Below are 15,282 nucleotides of genomic sequence, written 5' to 3'. Positions count from 1 at the left end.
TTGCCGGTTCGAGCCCTGGCTTAGACAGTCTCGATTGTTGTGTCCTTGGGCAAGACACTTCTCCCGTTGCCTACTGGTGGTGGTCAGAGGGCCCGGTGGCGCCAGTGTCCGGCAGCCTCACCTCTGTCAGTGCGCCCCAGGGTGGCTGTGGCTACAATGTAGCTGCCATCACCTGTGTGTGGATGGGTGGATGACTGGATGTGTAAAGCGCTTTGGGGTCCTTCGGGACTAGTAAAACGCTATACAAATACAGGCCATTTAACTTCTGATTTTGCATTTTAAGTCAGTAGTTTAATTTTATTAACTCTATTTTAATGATTTGGCTTGGTCTTCAATAAGAAAGCTTTATGCTTTTAATATTCACAGTTTGTTGAGTAGTATTACTTAGTTTCAGAACCTTTCTGGCCATTAGCTCAAGGTAATGTTTTTGGATATCATTCACTCACAGAAAATATGTTCAATAAAAAGAACCTAATTCACAAGTTGCTTCATGTTATGAGTAGCACTTGGCCAGGGTGGGACAAAAGAACTCACTTTTAACAGGAGTGTGCTGCACAATATGTACACCCTACTGAACATACTCACTTTAAATAAAACAGCAATGAAAATGCAACTTTCTTGTGTTCTTGTGTTTAAAGAGAATTATACCACGGAGTCAGGTACTTCTGATTTGAAGCCTTAGTTTTCCTTGGAGCTACAGTATCCAGAGTCGTACGTAGTGAGGAGGTAAAATTATTAACAAGATAATCAACCTCTGTTGGAGTAGCGTTCAGATAGCTGCTCTGCTCTGTGTTGGTACAGGGCATTGAAGATGATAACAGTGGGTGGATTATATTCTTAAACTTACTTACAGCGCTTTCAGAAAGACATCTACTTTGATAAAGTCTACTCTCCACCGCTGTGTAATCAATTATTGTAAATGTAAATGTTATCAGGAAATGATCAGACAGGAGAGGGTTTTCAGGAAACACTGTTAAATGTTCAGTTTCTATGCCATATATTAAAACAAGGTCTAGAGTGTGATTAAAGTGGTGGGTGGGTTCTTTTACATTTTGAGAGAAGCCAGTTGAGTCTAATAACAGATTAAATGCCATGTTGAGGCTGTCATTTTTAGCATCTACATGAATGTTGAAATCACCCACAATAATTATTTTATCTGAGCTCAGAACTAAATTAGATATAAAGTCTGAGAAATCAGACAGAAACTCTGTGTAAGGCCCAGGTGGACGATAGATGATAACAAGTAAGACTGGTTTCTGAGGCTAAGCTTTCAGGCTTTCAAGTGAATTAAAAGTCTGTCTTGGTCTTTCATTAATTAATAGGCTGGTGTGAAAAATTGCTGCCACACTGCCCCCTCGGCCTTCGAGGTTTCTGGTAGTTAGAATGACTCGGGGGTGTTGATTCATTTAAACTAACATAATCATCCTGCTGCAACCAGGTTTCTGTAAGGCAGAGTAAATCAATTTGTTGATCAATTATTAAGTCATGTACTAACAGAGACTTGGAGGAGAGAGACCTAATGTTTAATAATCCACATTTCACTGTGTTACTCTTTGGTTCAGATGTGGATACTGTATTGTTCTTTCTTTGTAATTGTTTATGTTTAAGTTGTTTGTTGCTGGTTTTTAGTTTGTTTTTTGTCTGTTTGGGAGCTGACACAGTCTGTGTGGAGATGGGGGTTTTTTTTTGGGGGGGGGGGGGGGGGGGGGGTAGCAGGAGGAGAGAAGCTGCAGAGAGGCGTGTAAGACTGCAACTCTGCTTCCTGGTCCCAACTCTGGATAGTCAAATTTTGGGGGGTTTAATAAATTTGTCCATATTTCTAGAAATGAGAGCTGCTCCATCCAAAGTGGGATGGATGCCGTCTCTCCTAACAAGACCAGGTTTCACCCAGAAGGTTTGCCAATTATCTATGAAGCCCACATCGTTTCTGGAACACCACTCAGACTTCACTTCTGTGAAGGCCTCTCCAGGGAGGTGGGTGTGGCGCCCAGCAAAGGTAAGCTGGTACTCCAGCCGAGAGTGGGGCTAAGAATTCAGGTCTGATTGCTACAGTGTTTGCTTAAAAAAAGTCTTGAGAGCATTGTTAAGGAAGCAAATGTTGTTTTAAAAATACTAAATAACAATAAAGAAGCAGAAGCAAACAGAGGTGCAACCCAAAGCAGAGTAAAGAACAATAACACGTACAAGTCATCTGTCCGTGTTAGTAGTGTTGTACCGTCTGTGAACATAAAGAAAGGTCATAACATCACTACTTCCATACGGCTTAAAACCCTGCTCAACTTAAGGTACCACATCTTGTTAACTTACCTTATATATTTCATTTTTAACTATAACTGAAACTGCAAACACATATTTAAAGTTTGGAACATAAGTTTTTGTACGTCTAATGATGCAAAGCTAATAATGTTAATGATGCTGATACCCTAAATATTAATGATCCAGTTATTTCTTGGTCTTTCATTCAACCAACCACTTTGATCAAGTTGCATCACTGGTGGGATTCTTTAAGTTTCTGTCAAAGATTTATGCAGTTGACAAAAACATTCATCAAAAACATTTAACATCTGATTAATAATTCTTATTATTTTGACATGATTTGAATGATTTGCAAGCTTTTTCAAAATCCCTTTACCCTTATAGTGTAATTCTTCATATTACATACAAATATGTAATTGTCATGGTGCTGGGTCGTTGACCCAGCGTTTTGTGTTTGGCATTATGTTTATTATTATTACTGATTTGATGTTTAATTTCTTCATGGTTATCTTATTAGTATGTAGGTTTCATTCTCAGGGTTTCCAGTTCTTGGTTTATTTCCTGTGTCATTCTCCTGGTGCTTCGTTCATGTCCCTGAGTTTGTGTTTGTGAATTTCCTGTTTTACTCCACTGTGTTAGCTTGTCTCTTCCTGTCATCTTGTGAATTGGGATCAGCTGTGCTCCCCTCCTGTGTGTCATTACCTGATTTCCTTGTGTGTGTATATATAGTGGGTGCGTTCTGCTCGTCTGCGTTTCATTGGGGTGTTTGTTCCTTAGGCTGCATCTCTCTGCCCGTCACGTTATTATTTCAGGTTTGCTCTTTAGTTTTCTTCACTAACTTCTCATGCCTCATTGCCTGTTTTTGTTATTCTGCCACTTTGTAAATAAACGTTCATTCATATCATCAGTCTTTTGCCTGCATTTTAGGTAGTGATGGGCAGATGAAGCTTCATAAAGCACTTCATCCAATTGGTTCATCCCTGCGCAAAGCTTCTGGAAGCTTCATTTGCTCTAGTAGGACATCTACTGGACGTAAAAATATTAGTTGGCATGAATTTGAAGAGTGTGGCACACAGCCTGTAAATGTCAACAACAAAAGGAGTGTGTAAAACATGTATATTGTAGTGATGGCAGTATACTGTGTATATTTATACTGGCATTTATCTTACTATTAAATTAGAAAAGTAGTGTTACTGTAGTTAGTAGGGGTGCAACGATATTCGTATCGATATTGAACCGTTCGATACAGTGCTTTCGGTTCGGTACGCATATGTATCGAACAATACAACATTTGTAATTTATTTTATCAACTTTCCTTCTGACGATGCTGTCTGTGTTGAGCGCTCAGTGAATCTGTGTTCGACTACTCCGCCTAGGCTGCACTGTCGAGCGCAGATCCACTGAGCGCTCAACACAGACAGCATAGTCAGGAGGAAGAGCGCAGGGCAAGCTAGCGAGACAGAAGTTAAGCTCTCCTTGCAAGATGGACCTCCCGCACCCTCATTCAGATCTGGCGTTTGGAATTATTTTGGTTTTCATGTGACGTATGACCCTGAAGGTAAGCGAGTCATGGACTAAAGTAAAACAGTATGTTGGATGTGCCATGCAATGCTTAATTACATTGGTGTGAACTAGTGTGTTAGCGCAGTTAGCTCGTTAACGTGTTGGCCGTCTAGCCCCATGCACGGGGCGATCGGCGGTAGCTCGTTAACGGAGATTTGCCGTGTTGTGGCGTTAAGGTCATTTCAACGAGATTAACCTGAAAGCACTAGTGGGAACACAACGAATATGACTGCACATTTACGCCGACATCATCCTAGTGCAAAGACAAAAACAACAAGCATGCTACTAACTTTAGCCGAGTCATTTAGACAGCTGTTAGCACGTGATTCTTCTTATGCTGCTGAGAATATAGCCCAGAAGAAGCGGATAGTATAGCTTTTATTTTGGAAAGAGACATTTCTCTGTAATAAACTCTCTTTTCCAAAGATGAGTGATTCCTCAATCAGATACAGGGCTTGCAAAATCGCTAGCCCGACGTCCCGGAGCTAGCGATTTTTCCAGTCGGGCTACCAAAATCTCTCTGCCCTGCCCGTCGGGCTATTGTAGGAAAAATATATGTCAATGCTTTTGCATTCTTTCAGAAATGTAGCTGGGTAATTATGTCATTGGCATCGGTGAGCCACTGTCAATATGTGACATAGTATTTAGTATTTATTTATTTATTGTCATTGTCAAGAACAATGAAATTGCGTTTGGGGCTTCCATACAACCCAAAAAAAGAAGAAAATAATAAATACCCCTTAAAACCCAAGTGTACATATTTAACCCAGTGTGACTCCAATGCAATAAGACAATCCTTAGCAATAATGTTCGTAGAAATTCAGACAAAGACCTGAGAAACATGACAAAATACAACAATGCAACCCATTCAATATTATTGTACTGTGAGATATGATATCAGATATGATAGTTATCTATTTAAGAAAGAGGGGGGGGCAGGAGGGGGAAGAGAATAAAGATATGATGCACCAATGCAGACCAGTTCATTGCTATTAAGAAGTTGGATATGGTTATTGTCCGTGAGAGGGGGGCAGAGAGTTCAGGAGCCTCATATTGAAATCGCGTTTGAATTTGCGCTTGTTTTTTTGCTTTCACTTTGCAATGACAGCACTGATCTGTGAGTGATGATAATTTGTGCACCAATTCCTCTGACATCGTCTTATTAATCGTTAGCTTACTATGCAAACATGACAAGTGAAATCTCCCGCAGCTTAAACATGTGAGAGGTTGATCGCGCAGAGAATCGCTGAGCTTATGTGAGTACGTGTGTAAAAGTAGCAGTATATATATTTTAGTTCTGCTGAGCCAAATAAGACAGGTCAGGGTGAAGAAGTGACAGCCAAAGAAAAGCTTACCACAAAACTGAGAAGTTATGACAAATCAGACTATAAGGCAAAAAGAAAGTGCAGCTTTATGGTTTCATGGACAAAAGAATTTCTGTGGCTGCAATATGACGAGCTAAATAACCAGGGCTGCACATAAGTGGTCCGCAGGTGCGCATTCGCTGTCAAAATAAAAAACGCGCACAAGGGTTAGGGTTAAATCTAAAAACTGTACTTTTGAGTTAAAATATATATTTATAATTTTAATAAATGACAAATTAAAAAGGCATGAACATTTTTTTGTATCGAAAAAATATCGAACCGTGACACCAAAGTATCGAACCGAACCGAACCGTGAATTTTGTGTATCGTTGCACCCCTAGTAGTTAGAGCTGTTTCTAGTATTAAATTGTCATGGCTTCAGTTTTTTGACTTATTAGAGATTTAACTGAAAACCACATCAGGTAATTCTCTGTGGTAAAGGAAACACCCTCTGTTAGTCTTTAGTATTTATAGTACTCAAAAAATCAGGATGAATGTACTGTAGAAATTAAAAATTAGTTTACAGATATTAGTATTGCATGGAATTAATTTTCCATGGTAAACCTGAATTTCAATATATAGATGGATAGATGGATGGATAGGTTTTAAAGTCATAATAAATATTATTCGTGCACAGAAACAATATTTGAAACATTTTCTTTATTCTGCATTGAGAGCAAACACTGACAGAGGCATAGCTTACACACTTACAGTGTGCTGATGCAAAGCTTTGTGTAAGATTTAACTTTTTCCCCCCTGGAGAATCCTCCTGAACCAGTTAAGGTATTTTGAGATATCTGTATAGACATTGGGGACATCCGGATAGTCACACTGTCCCAAGTTTTCACCAATTGCCTTGTTGAAAGAAACAATACCGACAGCCATTCCCTTGCAGACCAGAGGGCCACCAGAATCACCCTGTAAGGAGGAAGTATTTACTTTGTTCATGTGATACTTAATGCAGAGTGCTCATATATTTCTCAACCACAGAGCAGTTAGCAAGAATTTTTAAGGAAAGGACAGAAAACATACCTGACAGAATCCTTTATTTGTGTTGTATCCACCTGCACAGATAACATTGGGAGGAAGATTGTATCCAGGAACCTTTTGAGCCCAAGCATTCTGGCAGACTTGTGGGCCGATGACAGACACATCCACCACTCTCAGGTCGTCAACAACACTACCGTAAGTGTTTGTCTTACCCCATCCAGCCACTTGGCACTTCTCATTTTCATTTAATGTCATTTCACGGAAGGGAAGTCGAATGAATTGAATTGTCTTGCTTGGTTGGACAGGTCTAGACAGCTAGAGGCACAGAAATAAAGAGTAAAGATTAAAAATAAGTGAAAACATGTAACAGCAACACCTATCAATTATCTTTTTTTTAAGTAAGCACTTTTCCCCTCAATTAGAAATTTGTTTTTCAATAAGTGCATTGTAAATTCAAACACTCAAAAATATAAAACTTCCTGTGTGGTGTGAGAAAACAAAAAGATAAAAACCTTACTTTTAAAAGCATGATGTCGTATCCAGAGTCAACATTCTGAAAATATGGGTGTTTGTATTTCTCAGCAATCTGTATCACGAGCTTATCAGCACTCCTCAGATGGTGGTTACCAAGGACTACGTACCAAGGATTCCTGAATAAAATATAATAATGAGATCATCAGTAGATTTTCTGCAGTTACATAAACAACATGATGAAAATATTAATACATTTTTATAGTTAAATTCAATTTTATGTATTTACTGAATTTATTCAAAAAATGTTATGGTTTTAGTTTGTAAGGGAAGAACTTAAATAATTATTATTACATTATACAGTACTAAATATACATGTCATATATATATATATATATATATATATATATATATATGTGTATATATATATATATATATATATATATATATATATGTGTATATATATATATATATGTGTGTATATATATATATATATGTGTGTATATATATATATATATATGTGTATATATATATATATATATGTGTATATGTGTATATATATATATATATATATATGTGTGTATATATATATATATATATATATATATATATATATATATATATATATATATATATATAAATAAAAAAAAAAAAGCTGGATAGCGTAGTGGTTAGACTACATTGGAACAGAGGATCGCAAGTTCGATTCCTGCCTGGGGCGTCTGTATCCAGTAAGGGTCCTAAGGCTAGACCCCCTATGCTAAGCAAGCCTACCGCAGGCATGCCGGCTCGGACGTCGCCCGGATGTATATATGTCATATATATATATATATCGTCATATATATGTCATATATATATATGTCATATATGTAGAGAGAGAATTTATATATATAAGAAATTTCCTTGGAGGAAAGATTACTTACAGGTCACAGTGTGCAGCAGTCATTACAAGGTTCTCAGACACAAGAAATCCTCCACAAATATGGGACCCTCTGTAATCCAGCACTGATGCCATATACAGCATTTCGTTGTCTGGGGCTATTTGCCCATTTATAATTTCACTTCCGAGGACTAATAGCATTAGGAGGAAACAAAATTAATAAAAATTATTTAAAAAATATTAATATTCCACACAAGTATTCATGGTGCAACTTACCATTTTGCCTGAGGAATGTCAGCGCATAAATGACCACAAATGACTGCAGAGCAAACATCTTGGTGGTGAAATGCTCGATCTGTTATGTTGAGGCCGACGGGTCAGTCCTTTTAAGCAGTTTGTACCAACTAACATCTGACTTTTAACCACTTCCTGTGAGTAACATGTTTTTGAAATTTTCCACAGCAAATACTTCACTATCACCATCTGTTATATGTGCACCCATTTCTCATTAACAGTATTGAATTTCAAACAAACTACAGCTAAATCTTCTGCTTACTGAGAAATGCTCCCTTTGCTTTTCTTTGGGTGCACAAGATGCTTTAGCTTGGAACTAGAAAAACCAAAATCAAAGTGAAGGGCTCAAATAGATACTTGAGGATTTTCACTTTTGTTTTATTTTATTTTGCAGTTATTCGCACTAAACCCAAACAACCACCATCTTCACTCATTGCACTCCCACTGGCATCAGCTGGAGACCTGCCAAGGTCGAAGCTGACTGGAACAACAAAAATTGTTCTCTGATAACAAGACTGTTGTTGGAGCTCTTGTCCCTCCTTCACGACCAACTGGGCTCACTGGAGACTTGTTGACCTCTTCTTTCAGCTGAACACGGGATACACACACATATGCATGTAATTGACACAGACCCCCCCCCCTTCCAAAAAAAAAAGCTTCTCCCAGCTGACTTAGGCGACAGTTCTGGACCAGCGCTGTAGGATGGCAGCAGGAGGGGATGTGTATTTTCATTGCTTTGCTACCTATTCTGACCTGTCTTACCAATGTGATGTTTGTGTAATACAGTGGCTTGCAAAAGTATTCGGCCCCCTTGAACTTTTCCACATTTTGTCACATTACAGCCACAAACATGAATCAATTTTATTGGAATTCAACGTGAAAGACCAACAAAGTGGTGCACACGTGAGAAGTGGAACGAAAATCATACATGATTCCAAACATCTTTTTACAAATAAATAACTGCAAAGTGGGGTGTGCGTAATTATTCAGCCCCATGAATCAGCACTTTGTAGAACCACCTTTTGCTGCAATTACAGCTGCCAGTCTTTTAGGGTCTGTCTCTACCAGCTTTGCACATCTAGACACTGAAATCCTTGCCCATTCTTCTTTGCAAAACAGCTCCACAACTGCTCTGTGATGCCTCAGAGTTTGTCTAAGAGAATACTGGGAGCAACAACACCATGAAGTCCAAAGAACACACCAGACAGGTCAGGGATAAAGTTATTGAGAAATTTAAAGCAGGCTTAGGCTACAAAAAGGTTTCCCAAGCCTTGAACATCCCACGGAGCACTGTTCAAGCGATCATTCAGAAATGGAAGGAGTATGGCACAACTGTAAACCTACCAAGACAAGGCCGTCCACCTAAACTCACAGGCCGAACAAGCAGAGCGCTGATCAGAAATGCAGCCAAGAGGCCCATGGTGACTCCGGACGAGCTGCAGAGATCTACAGCTCAGGTGGGGGAATCTGTCCATAGGACAACTATTAGTCGTGCACTGCACAAAGTTGGCCTTTATGGAAGAGTGGCAAGAAGAAAGCCATTGTTAACAGAAAACCATAAGAAGTCCCGTTTGCAGTTTGCCACGAGCCATGTGGGGGACACAGCAAACATGTGGAAGAAGGTGCTCTGGTCAGATGAGACCAAAACGGAACTTTTGGCCAAAATGCAAAATTCTATGTGTGGCGGAAAACTAACACTGCACATCACTCTGAACACACCATCCCCACTGTCAAGGTTCAAGGTTCAAGGTTCTTTATTTGTCACATGCATAGTTATACAAGTATAACACACAGTGAAATGTAGCCTGACACGCTCCTCGACATGTGCAAAAAAATTGGGGGGGGGGGGGGTGTAGAGGAAGAATATTATGTATATATATATATATATATATATATACATATAGTATATACACTGGGTGAATGTGCAGTAGTAGCAGCAAGCAGGTGAATTCTGTACATTAATATGAATAGACATCTGACTATTTTACAGGATAGACAATATAAACATATTTAAAATTAAAGGAATTGAAATGTACATTGTGCCTTGGTTTAGTGTCTGGAAGAGTCCTGTCTCAGTCAATTATAGAAGATGTGAGAGGGCGGGTGTGTGTGTTTAGGGCACGGATGGCTTGGGGATAGAAGCTCCTCTTGAGTCTCTCTGTCCTTGCCCGGAAGATGCGGAACCTTCTACCAGATTGCAGAAGTTGGAACAGTTTGTTGCCAGGATGGGACGGGTCCTTCAGTATCTGCGCTGCTCTAGTCCGGCATCTCCTGGTGTAGGTGTCCTGAAGCGGGGGGAGAGCAATCCTGCAGCAGCGTTCTGCTGTACGGATCACTCTCTAGAGAGCTTTTTGGTCCTTCACACAGCTGTTCCCAAACCACGATGTCATGTTCTGTGTGAGGATGCTCTCCACAGCGCCTGTATAGAAAATCCTGAGGATCTTTGGAGAGACCCTGAACTTCCTCAGTTGTCGTAGGTGATACAGGCGCTGCCTAGCCTTTTTGGTCTGGACCTGAATGTGGGCAGCCCATGTCAGGTCTGAGGAGATGTGGACACCGAGATACTTGAAGGACTGCACCCTCTCCACTGGAGCTCCATTGATGATAATGGGCTTGTAGTCTCTGTGTTGACTCCTTCTGAAGTCCACCACCAGCTCCTTGGTCTTGCCGACGTTCAGCTGGAGGTGGTTGTCCTGGCACCACGATGCCAGATTCTTCACTTCATCCATGTAGGCCGTCTCATCGTTGTTGGAGATGGCACCCAACACCACTGTGTCGTCAGCAAACTTCACAATGGTGTTGGAGCCATGGGTGGCCACACAGTCTGAAGTGTAGAGGGAGTAGAGCAGTGGCGAGAGGACACATCCCTGAGGTGCTCCTGTGTTGATGGTGATGCTGTTGGAGAACAGAGCGTTCTCACTCCCGAGGCGTAACATGTCGACGTTTTGTCACGTCCCGCGGCGTTCCTGAGGAACGCGAAAGGAGACCTTCGGCGTGCTTATGGTATGGAATCCAGTGCAATGACACTCCCGCGGTAATAGACGTTCCAGCCCTGTATTCCAGCCCTAAACCTAACCTTATCCCTAGCCCTGACCATAACCTTATTCCTGACCTTAACCAGGACTTTAATGATGTTAAATAGCGTGTTTCTAAGCGATTTGAAGAAAAAGAGCGAACATGTGTAGATTCAGTCCAGACGGTTCTCATATTTCCTCTTTTTTCCGAGGTCGTCATTTAGGAACGTGGTGGGTAGCCGAAAACGTAATATGGTGACGATTTGTCACCTAGCGTAAAATGTTACGCTTTGGGAGTGAGAACGGGTTGTGGAGAAGCACCTGCCCACCCTCACCACCTGAGTTCTGCCAGTGAGGAAGTCCAACACCCATGCACACAGATGGCTGTTAAGTCCCAGATCCCTCAGCTTTGTGAACAGTCTGCAGGGCACTATTGTGTTAAACGCTGAACTGTAATCAACAAACAGCATTCGCACATAGTTACCCTGTTTCTTGTCCACGTGGCTGAGAGTGGTGTGTAGGACGTGGGCGATGGCATCCTCTGTGGATCTGTTGGATCTGTAGGCGAACTGCAGCGGATCTGTGGTGTCTGGGCTGCTTCTCCACTCCACACTCACCTCCTCTCTTAAGCCAGAATCACAATGTCTACTAAAATAAATGTATCACATAACCTTGTGGCCATAAAATATAGAAACTGCAATTAACCCAGCCCTTATAAATGTGGCATCAATAGAAAGCCCAGGATGTCCCTTGACAGTACAGCAGGAGTCATAGAAATTGCATATATAGTGCTTGACATAGAGGGCTCAGACTCATGTCCTTAACAGAGGACTAAGATGATTTGCTGGGTATTAGGAGGTTATCATCCGTCTGGGTTCTTGGCTAGCCTTGCATTAGCATGCTGTTTGTGCAGATGCTTGTTGTTTTAGCATCGTAATGCAGTTGTTTCTATCCTGGATGCAGGTTCCACTTTGCCATCCCACTGTTGTCCTTTTGTGTAATAAAATAAAAGGAATGTCCATATCTCCTCCGTCTTCTCCTGAAACATATCCACCACCCATCTCCAGTACGTAAACTAAAATTAGCTGATTGTAGAGCAGGAAGAAAAAAGGGTGTCTCCGTGATAATTTTTCTTTTCTTTTTTTTCTGCCATGTCAATAACTGAAGAACCTTTGTAAAGTAAATTATGGTATAATTATAGCTGTAATGTACTTACTGAAATTAGTACAGCCGCACATTAAATTACTGAAAAATGAAATGTGATTACAGTAGTCTGTCACTCTAACATACCACACCCAACACTGTCACCTAACACTTTCTGAACACTGTCACATCAATATTATTTGAATCCTAATAGTTTTATTCTTACATTTAAAAAACTTCATTTTCATCCACAGCTGTGAGGACTATAGCATGTTACTTAGTCCCTATGGACCCCAAAGCACTTTACACTACATTCAGTCATCCTCACACACATTCATACACCGGTGATGGCAAGCTACAGCCACAGCTGCCCTGGGCCGGACACTGGCGCCACTGGGCCCTCTGACCAACATCAGTAGGCAATGGATGAAGTGTCTTGCCCAACGACACAACGACCGAGACTGTCGGAGCTAGGGCTCGAACCGGCAACCTTCCGATTACTTATCGATACGGGCATCAGATCGGCATCAAACTGTGACACTTAATAAACATACACAGATACAGAGTGGTGCATGAAACATTATGATAACAGTGTGAACAAACTGATCAATGTGAGTCGAATGCCACATGATCTCACTGGTATCTTCTGATAAGTGGGGTGTGGAAATAGTGACTTTGCTGGAAAAGGGAATGGGCATTTAGAGTTTTTGCTAGTGAATTTTCTCTGTGTTCAAATGTTTTCATGCATACTGCTATACATGGAGCCACATCAAACTGATTTAAGGTGGGTGTGAAGGATGGATGTGTTTTTTAGGGTTTTTGCACAGATGCATTGTGGATACATCTCTGGCCTGATGAATAACTGACATGGAACCATTGTGGTAAAACAGATGGCATAAAAAGCAGATGTAACTACCACAGTTTTCTGAAATCTTCTTTTGAAATTTCAACATGATCACTGTCACCATACTGGTTGCAAACAAAACAAAGAATAAAGAAAAAAAAGGGTTGCAACGAGGAGTGAAACTGTTTACTCAACTTGTCAATTACAATAACTTAGTGAAACTTAAAAGAGTGAGTTTAATATATAAAGTCTTACACTCCCTTGCTCCACCACCACTAAAGCAGTTCATTAGGCATAAAGAAAGCTCAGACAGGACCACTCGAGCTTTAATCCGAGGAGACTTGTTTATACCCCACAGACGGACAGCATTTGGGCAGAACGTCCTCTCTGTTAAGGGTGGCCATCTGTGGAACAGTCTTCCTCAACCCATTAGAGAATGCTCTACACTCAATTTGTTTAAGGCAAAGGTTAAAAACTGGTTATGGACAAATCAAGTGTGTGATCATGTATGAGTTGTATAGTTTTAATGTTTTATTTGGGAACAGAATGGTGTGTATGTGTAAGTTTGGTGATGGAGTTTTTATTATGAATGAACGATGAATTTTTATGAATTATTATGTCTATTTTTTATGCTTAAGGACAACAGATTAAAATTAGCCTTTGGCTATAATCTGGTATGTTTACATTCATGTAATTTTTTTTTACATTTATGTTCATTAACATGCATTGTCCTAAATAAATAAATAAATAAATCTACAAGTCATGCCAATGAGCTCAACAGTGACGATCCTCCTTTCTTATACACTTTATGACAAAATTTTATCAAATAAACTTCATGTTTTTTTCAATATGATCAGATAAATGGGACTGAGTCCATCCACTCAGCAGGAAAGTGTTAGGTAAATACATGTGGCAGGCAGAGGGTTGGAGGCCAGCAACTAAGGGACTTTATTTTTTTCTAGCCTGTAAACTATTTAGATCGATAAAAAGCTATGTTTAGCTTACAGGGTGTTACATATCCAACGCAATTCAATTTTACTTGCCAAATCAGAACAGTCACTTCAAGGCGCATTATATTGTAAGGTAGACCCTACAATAATACATACAGAGAAAAGCTCAACAATCATATGACCCCCTATGAGCAAGTGACAGTGGGAAGGAAAAACTCCCTTTTAACAGGAAGAAAGCTCCAGCAGAACCAGGCTCAGGGAGGGACGGGACCATCTGCTGCAACCAGTTGGGGTGACAGAAGGAAGACAGGATAAAAGACATGCTGTGGAAGAGAGACAGAGATTAATAACAAGTGTGATTCAGCAGAGAGGTCTATTAACACCTGTTGAGTGAGAAAGGTGACTGGAAAGGAAAAACTCAATGCATCATGGGAATCCCCGGCAGCCTACGTCTATTGCAGCATAACTAAGGGAGGATTCAGGGTCACCTGGTCCAGCCCTAACTATATGCTTTAGCAAAAAGGAAAGTTTGAAGACTGATCTTAAAAGTAGAGATAGTGTCTGTCTCCTGAATCCAAACTGGAAGCTGGTTCCACAGAAGAGGGGCCTGAAAACTGAAGGCTCTCCCTCCCATTCTACTTTTAAATACTCTAGGAACAACAAGTAGGCCTGCAAAGCGAGAGCGAAGTGCTCTAATAGGGTGATATGGTACTACAAGGTCATTAAGATAAGATGGGGCCTGATTATTTAAGACCTTGTATGTGAGGAGCAGGATTTTGAATTCTGGATTTAACAGGAAGCCAAAACAGGAGAAATCTGCTCTCTCTTTCTAGTCCCTGTCAGGACTCTTGCTGCAGCATTTTGGATTAACTGAAGACTTTTCAGTGAGTTTTTAGGACATCCTGATAATAATGAATTACCATAGTCAAGCCTGGAAGTAATAAATGCATGAACTAGTTTTTCAGCATCACTCTGAGACAGGATATTTCTAATTTTAGAGATGCTGCGCAAATGGAAGAAAGCAGTCTTACATATTTGTTTAATATGTGCATTGAAGGACATGTCCTGGACACGGTGACTCACAGTGTTACTGGAGGCCAAGGTAATGCCATCCAGAGTAAGAATCTGGTTAGATACCATATTTCTAAGATTTCCAGGGTCGAGTAAAATAACCTCAGTTTTATCTGAATTAAGAATCAGAAAGTTAGCGGCCATCCAGGTCTTTATGTTTTTAAGACATTCCTGCAGTTTAACTAATTGACATGTGGCAGGCTTTGATTTACATATAAACTCAGAAATATCAGATAAATCAGGAAGATGAAAAGTGAAAAACGGCGCAAAATAGACAAAAGGTTCTGGAGAGGGGACAGACACAACATTTGAACTGAGTTGCTGGTGGATGTTATTGATTCAGCATCAATAACATCCACCAGCAATGCAGTGGCTGAACAGCATCAAGGAGTTACAGATTTCCGAAGAATAAAAGTTTGGTGATAAAGCGTTGGGGGGTTGA

At 40.3% G+C, this 15,282-nt stretch overlaps 1 protein-coding gene across 1 annotated transcript; it reads right to left on the bottom strand.

Moving 5' to 3' along the window:
- Positions 1-5,924: 5,924 nt before the first annotated feature.
- LOC308402579 (granzyme B-like) lies at positions 5,925-7,858 on the bottom strand (the record flags this gene model as incomplete). Its single annotated transcript, XM_080891531.1, has 5 exons — positions 5,925-6,101; positions 6,216-6,488; positions 6,691-6,823; positions 7,568-7,715; positions 7,801-7,858. 5 exons carry the CDS (start codon positions 7,856-7,858, stop codon positions 5,925-5,927), a joined length of 789 nt encoding a protein of 262 aa, XP_080747657.1.
- Positions 7,859-15,282: the final 7,424 nt, after the last annotated feature.

This window comes from Rhamphochromis sp. 'chilingali', assembly GCF_963969265.1.
Source record: "Rhamphochromis sp. 'chilingali' genome assembly, chromosome: 9".
Lineage (NCBI taxonomy): Eukaryota > Metazoa > Chordata > Actinopteri > Cichliformes > Cichlidae > Rhamphochromis > Rhamphochromis sp. 'chilingali'.
This window is presented reverse-complemented; position numbering and strand designations above follow the sequence as displayed.